General features: G+C 42.9%; 1 protein-coding gene across 1 annotated transcript in view; it reads right to left on the reverse strand.

Annotated features, from left to right (window-relative positions):
* The window catches only part of LOC109378057 (adhesion G protein-coupled receptor E1-like), a gene marked incomplete at its 3' end in the record, with an annotated part of 33,209 nt that overhangs the window by 5,355 nt on the left and 20,229 nt on the right, over positions 1–7,625 (reverse strand). Inside the window, exons 3-6 of the mRNA XM_019634508.1 lie at positions 6,104–6,250; positions 3,360–3,515; positions 3,120–3,239; positions 782–928 (exon numbers count right to left, since the gene is read on the reverse strand). Of these exons, the coding sequence (XP_019490053.1) occupies positions 782–928; positions 3,120–3,239; positions 3,360–3,515; positions 6,104–6,250 (570 nt within the window). The remainder of the gene's footprint in view (positions 1–781; positions 929–3,119; positions 3,240–3,359; positions 3,516–6,103; positions 6,251–7,625) is intronic.

Here is a 7,625-nt window from a genome sequence, read left to right on the forward strand (position 1 = left end):
CAATTATATTGTAACAACTATGCATGGTGTCAGATGGGTACTAGATTTATCAGGGTGATCACTTCATAAGTTATATCAATGTATAATCACTATGTTGTATACCTGAAACTAATGTAATACTGTGTGTCAACTGTAATTAAAAAATAATACAATTATTAAAAAAATAAAAATAAAACAAAATGAGTATAAAATGTCACCAATACTATAAGGTTGGTAGGCCTGAAGGAGGTCACCTATGAAAGAGCTTACTGCCTTGGCTGAAATCCTGCCTTCAGGCCTTTGTACTGACTCTTAGCTCCTCCTGGAACACCCTTCCCCAGATCCCCTATATCTCACTCCTTCACTTCATTCAGATCTTTTCTCAAATATCAACTTTTCAGCGTGGCCTTTCCTCTGAAAATTAGAGCCCCAGCACTCTTGATTTGCCTTTCCTGCCTTATTTATCTTCAACTCCTTTAACTATGTCTGACACACAATACATTCATGCGTTTGTTTTGTTTGTTATCCATCTCCCTCCACACTAGATGATAGGTTAGAGGAAAACAAATATTTTTTCCTGTGTGTTTCCCCCACTGTATCCACCATCCCTAGAAGAGTGCCTCACGTATAGTAGGTGCTCAGGATGTTTTTGTTGAATGAGTGAATGAATGAATGATTACTGGCTTCAGCTTTGCACATGAGGGCTTTGAATGCAGCCAAGATCCACCCAACTCCTCCCCCACCATTGCTGTCTTTTGCAAACCGACTTGGACCTGAGTCCCCAACAGACCCCTTCACCTACCTTCACACGTCCCTCCTGGGCCGTGGAAACTTATGTTTCCAGTGCTGGATTCAAATCCTGGGTTGCAGACACAAGAGTAGCTTCCAAGACTGTTGTGGCAAGTCGCGTTCTCCGGGCAAGCTCTGGGATCAGCACATTCATCCACATCTGGAGTGGAAATGGAGGTCAAGGCAAGTGAGGAAGTGAGGACAGGAGACTGCAGACTGAAAACAAGAGACCCATTCTACACGCTCTTAACTTGTGGCACAAAGTGCTGCTCCCCAATATCCATGTTCTCCCCTTCTTCCTAACTTCCCTTGCAGTGAGATATGCCCAAGAGAATAAATTCTGGCCAACAGTATCTAAGCAAAATGGTGGTAAATTGTTTCACAGCATAATGATCATAGATTACAGAAGTGTTCATGGTCTTTTACTCCTGCCTGTATCCACACCTTGGGATGTGGATTGTGCAATGCAATGCCACGCCTCTCTTTAAGATATGGAGTTGGGTTTCTCACCCCTGGAATCTGGCTGCCTCTATGACTTGCATTGGCCAATAGGATGCAGCAGAAGTGATATGGTGTCAGTTTCAAACTTAGACCACTAGAGGCTTGTTTGCTTCTGCTCATTCTTGGGGCTTCTGCCATATGAACAAGCCCTAGACTGGCCCAATAAAGAATGAAAGACAAAGTGGAAGAGAGACGGAGCATCCCAGATGAGCCCATGTGAGACAGCCCAGTCAAGATCAGCAAAGCTGACCCCCAGCTGACCAGAGACTCAAAACGAGCCCAGTTGAGACCCAAAGAACTGACTAGCAGAGCCCAAACTCAGCTGCCAAAGGCGTGGAGTCAAGTTAAATAAGTGGTGGCTGTTTTTAGTCACTGACTTTCAGGGTGATTTGTTAGTCAGCCACAGCTAACTGCTGCAAATGGATTAAAGAAACCAGAGATGACTTTCAATATCTCTGACTCCAAGCCAAGGGGATATGATGAGGTTTGATCACTCCATGCCTTGTTTAATGAAGTCACCCTCTAAGAATGAATTTGGAGAATTTGGGGCTGTACCACACTCAGGAAGATGGAGCCCTGTTTCCAGGTGAGAGGTTCTGGCTACAGTGTGGAGGATGAGTTCAAGGGGGCAAGACAGGAGAAAGGGAGAGACTGCTGCAATAATGGTGATGCTTGGACCAAAGATGGAGAAGAATGGAGAGATTCAAGACCTATTTAGCAGGTCAGTTCCCCAAGAGAAGACGATTGATTTAATACGAAACGGGAGGGAGGATCGAGGTGAACTCTCAGGTCTTAATTCAAATACCTTTTAGGAGAAAGTTCTGAAGTTTGGGTCTTCCTAGGACAGAGTTTCTCTACCTTAGCACTACTGACTTTGGGGACAGGATTATTTTTATAGACGTAGATGTGAACAAAACCAACTCCATCTCTGTGTCCCGGATTTCATTTCATTTTTCATTTTCATGCTGTGACCAACCTCATTGTCCTTAGCAAACACATCAAAGCCTTCCAGCTGATGATTATCTGTGTCCTTAAAATGTAGTCACAGTGTTTCTGTTAGTAATGGCCAGAATGGCATGACAACCGAGATTAATATCAAACTGATAATAGTATTGATTATAAGTAATCCTCGATCACAAGACCACCAGGAAATATGGCCCCTGGCACTACTGCATTCTTTGTCCTTTTGTCTTGTCAATCACTAGTATCGAATTATACTATAAAAAAGTACTATATCAGGGGTCTGGTAGCAGAGAATAATCTGCACAAAACTGCATGATCTGTTCCATTCTGACCCAATCGTCCCATAAGTAAATTACCCCATAATAAGTTCTGTTATAGTCTATGGAGTTGCCTGCATAGTTCTTCAGTCTGAAGATACCTTCTCATTATGGTGGCCATTACACTTTTGCCTCACTGTCGGACAATTTTTGATTGTGGGGAGGCTGTCCTGTGCACTGTAGCATGTTTAGCAACATCTTTGGCCTCTACCCACTAGGTGACAGTAGTACACACAACTTCACCACCACCACCCGTTGTGACAATCAAAAATGTCTCCGGATGTGGCCAATGTCCCCTGAGAGAACAATTACTCTACAGACTGATTCCCAAACCCCCTACTCTCAAGTACTGCTTGACCCACTGCTTAACTCATAGGAGGCTCACAACAGGAGTTCAAATCCCAGTTCTTCCATTTTAATACCGGTGTGTTCTTGAGCAAGTGACTTCACTTCTCTGAGCCTCAATTTTCTGATTCTTAAAATGAGGCTCAACATCCATACCTCATAGGATCATCAAATGAGGTGATTCTTCATTAAGTAGGTGAATAAAGAAGAGCAGGTTTTCTATACCTTCACAGGTGGCGTTGTTAATGATGAATCCATTTTGGCATTGGCAACTGTAGCTTCCCAAAGAGTTGACACACTCAGAATGCTCTGGGCAGACCCCACTGTCGAGGCATTCATCGATGTCTGAGGAGCAGTGGAGGAGAGTTAGCAAACAAGAAATTGGCCGTCTGAGGTTAGAAACACATGTTCCTAACTCAACAGTAGCTGTCCACCAAAGACCCATGCAAAGCCTGGGAGCATTACCTGTACAGGAGAAATGACCTGGCTTTCCCAGGGTCCAGTTATCTCCAGTGGGAGAAGAGAAACCATGTGAGCAGCTGCACCTGTACCTCCCCGGCAGGTTTTTGCAGACTGAGTTAGCTCCACATTGTGGGGGTCTTTGAGAACATTCATCTACATCTGGACACAGAGAGTCAGAGTTACAAAATTGCCTCATCTTGTATAAAAGATTTTTGTATTTTCCAAAGGTAGTTGTAACAACATCTTGCATTCCATATTCCATGTGAGTTTGGCACTCCGCCCATTAAGCAGTGGGGTCTATGCCCTCCCCATGAATCCAATCGTGCTTGTAACTGTTGTGGAAATGACACTAGGTCAGAAAAATATCATGTACCTACACCTTGTTGTCTTGAGGTGCTCATCTTGGACCTTAGCTGCCATACTGTGACGAAGCCCAACCAGTCATGACAAAGCAGCCCACATGAACAGAAACTGAGATCTACAGCCCACAGTCCTGGTGAAGCAGCCAGTCAACAGCCAGCTTCAGCTTGCCAGCCATGTGAGTGGGTCCCCTTCAAAGTGGATCCCCTGACCCCCACATGAGCCAACTCAACTGACACTGTGTGAAATAGAGACAAGCCATCCTCACAAACTCAGCCCAAATTGGAGATTCATTTATGAGCAAAATAAGTAACTGTTGTTGGTTTATGCACTGAGTTTGCTGGTGGTGTGTTACGCAGTAAAGAACACCTTGCAAAGCCATCTCTAGGCATTTACTCATGGAAGCTCCCATAGGATTATGCAGTTATGGTACCATGGGGTGGCCTTCCCCAAGTCTCTTTCAGGCCTGCTCTGTCAAGCCACCCTATATAACCACTTGCTATGTACTTGTCATGTAAATAAAACTTCAAAGCAATTCTCCTATAGCTCTCTCCCAGCAAACTGGACCTCTCCTAGAGAGAAATCTGCAACTGACACTGTACACCAAGATAAGGTCACGGGAATATTTACTGCACCTTTGCTTGAAGTTGCAAAACATTATCTATCAATAACAGGATGATTAAATTCGGAGTTGACATAGAGAATAAGGTAACATGTTCCTCAATTTGACAAACATCTATTGAATACTCACAATGTATCAGGCACTGACTGGGGGTCAAAGACAGAGTGGATAGAATCTTGGCTGTAGCATCCATCATTTTCTAGATGAGGAATGTTGATTTCACTCCAAATTTAAAAACCAGGGCCTTTTGAGCATTTTGAGCCTTGCTTCTGCTTGGGAGTGTACTTTTTCTTTTCTAATAATGGCCCTTGAGCCATTATCTACTTTTTCTCTACTGCTTGGGCCTGCTTCTGCTTCTTTGAAATGTATTTTTACTTCTGATAAACTCCTTTTCTGCAACTTTAAAAAAACCAAAACAAAACAAAACAGTGCCCACCACCACGAACTGAGCTCACTGAATATCCCATGAACTGTAGCCCAAAGAAGAATGTTTGGGGCTCCCTGAGAGCCACAATGATAGGAATGAATTATCTTATTCAGCAAACGACAGCCCAAGGGTCAAGTCCAGCCCACCACCTGTCTGTATAAATAAAGTTTTATTGGAACACAGCCACATCTATTCATTTATGTATTGTCTATGGCTGCTTTTGCAAAACAGCTGGAGTACTGAGTAGTCATGACAGAGATCATATGGCCTGCAGCCTCCAAAATATTTATTATCTGGCCCCTTGCAGAAAAAATGCCTCCTATTCAGAGGCACAGGCAAATCTGTACTGTCAAGAGGAGAATTGGGGCCTAAGTGTAAGAAAGGCAGACAAACAACTTAGCTCAATCTGGGAATTATTTGAACTTACATTATTTATATTTATAGTAGCTCTCGGGACCGTGCATTCGCCTAACACACTACAAACATTATTGTATTTAATCTTCCCAACTATCCTTGGTGGTAGGTACTCTTAAACACCCATTTTATAGATGGAAACACTGAGGCTTAGAGAGATTAAATACATTCCCCCAACACCTCACAACTAGAGTGTGGCAAATAGGTAATGTGATTGAGAGACTGCCATTGGAGTCAGAAAGACCTGGATTTGAACTCCAGTTCAACTGTGTGACCCTAAACAAGTCACTTCAGCTCTCCAAGCCTCAGTTTCCTCACCTGTACAAAGGACAGCATCCCACTGCTACACTGGATTTAATGTGAAAATGCACCTGAAGCCCTTTACATGGGACTTGGCCTTAAAAAAACGTTAGAAATTCTTATTTTCTGCATGGAGAGGCAACAAGAAGGAGGGTCCCCAAAATGAAATCAACAGTTATTCCTAGATATTAAAAAATGGCATTTTTTATTTTCATGGTAATGCTAGTCTCTAATCATTGGAAATTTTAGTGATCAGGAATTATTTTCATGATAAAGAAAGAAAGAGAAGTAGGGAGGGGGAAGAAAGAAAGAAAAGAAAAAGAGAGAGAGAGAGAGAGAGAGAGAGAGAGAGAAAGAAAAAGAAAGAAAGAAAGAAAGAATTGAATGAATGAATAAGGGAGGGAAGGAGGAAGGAAGTAGGGAAGGAAAAAAGGAAGGAAGGAAGGGAAGGAGGGAGAGAAAGAGGGAGGAAGGGAGGAAGGAAGGGAGGGAGGAAGGAAGGGAGGAAGGAAGGGAGAGAGGGAGGGAACAGTGTTTGGGTAAAAAGACAAAGTATCTACATCTGTCAGTTTCCGCCTGATTTTCTACCAAATGCTGGAGGGTTTTGAAGGGGTGTGAACTTACCTTTGCATTCCACCCCTGGGCCCCTGAACTGGATCAGTCCATTGCTGGAGAGGAAGCCTTTTTTGCAAGTGCAGTAGTAACTGTCCGCAGTATTGGTACAAGTGGCATGAGATGGGCATGTGGTGGAGTCTGCACACTCATTCACATCTAGGCAGCATAGAAGGAAGAGCTTGTGTTAGAGCGTCAGAGTGGGGTTCCAAGGTAACCCAGTGTGAGAGGCTGAAGGTGACTGTTGTGGGTTGAATTGTGTCCCCCATAAAGATATGCTGTCCTAAACCCTGGTCCCTAAGAATGTGACCTTATTTGGAAGGTCTTGTCTTGTAGATGTCATTAAGTTAAGTAAGTAAGTTAAGATGAGATCATAGTGGAGTAGGATGGTCCCTTAATCTGATATGATTGATGTCCTTATTTAAAAAAAGGAGGAGAGGTACAGTGACATAGGAAGAAGACCATGTGACGATGAAGGAAGAGATTGGTGTGATGTGTCTACAAGCCATGGAATGCCAATAATTTCCAGCAAAACCAGAAGCTGGGAGAGATGCCTGGAACAGATTCCTCCCTAGAGCCTTCAGAGAAAGCACCTTGATTTTGGACTTCTGGCCTCCAGAACTATGAGCGAATAAATCTCTGTCTACATAAGGCCACCCAGCTAAGACCGGACGACATAGCAGATCTAATATGTAGAAACAAACACAGAGAGGCAGCCAACATGAGGAAACAAAGAAATGCATTCCAAATGAAAGAACAGGAGAAAACTACAGAGAAAGAACTAAATGAAATGAAGGCAAGCAACCTACCAGATACAGAGTTCAAAACAATAGTTATAGGGGTGTTCAAGAATCTTAGTGAGAATGTCAACAAAGAGATAGCAAGCATAAAAAGGGCATAGAAACCATAAAAAAGAACCAGTCAGAAGTGAAGAATACACTAACTGCAATGAAGAATGCCCTAGAGGGAATCACCAGCAGATTAGATGAAGCAAAGGATTGAATCAACAATTTGAAAGACAAAGTAGCAGAAAACACCCAATCAGAACAGCAAAAAGAAAACAGAGCCCAAAAGAATGAGGACAGTTTAAGAGACCTCTGGGACAACATGAAGCATAACAACATTTGCATCATGGGCTACCAGAAGGAGAAGAGAAAAAGCAAGGGATGGAGAATCTATCTGAAGAAATAATGACTGAAAATTTTCCTAACCTGGCAAAGGAAATAGACATACAAGCCCAGGAAGCATAGAGAGTCCTAAACAAGATGAACCCAAAGAGGCCAACAACAAGACACATTACAATTAAAGTGCCAAAGGTTAAAGACAAAAAGAGAATCCTAAAAGAAGCAAGAGAAAAGCAGTTAGTTACCTATAAGGGAACTCCGATCAGACTGTCAGCTGATTTCTCAACAGAAACTTTGCAGGCAAGAAGGGAGTGGCAGGAAATATTCCAAGTGATGAAAAGCAACGACATACAACCAAGGGTACCCTACCCAGCAAGGCTATCATCTAAAATCAAAGAAGAGGTAAAGAG

This window comes from Hipposideros armiger, unplaced genomic scaffold, assembly GCF_001890085.2.
Source record: "Hipposideros armiger isolate ML-2016 unplaced genomic scaffold, ASM189008v1 scaffold_1713, whole genome shotgun sequence".
In the NCBI taxonomy this organism is placed as follows: domain Eukaryota; kingdom Metazoa; phylum Chordata; class Mammalia; order Chiroptera; family Hipposideridae; genus Hipposideros; species Hipposideros armiger.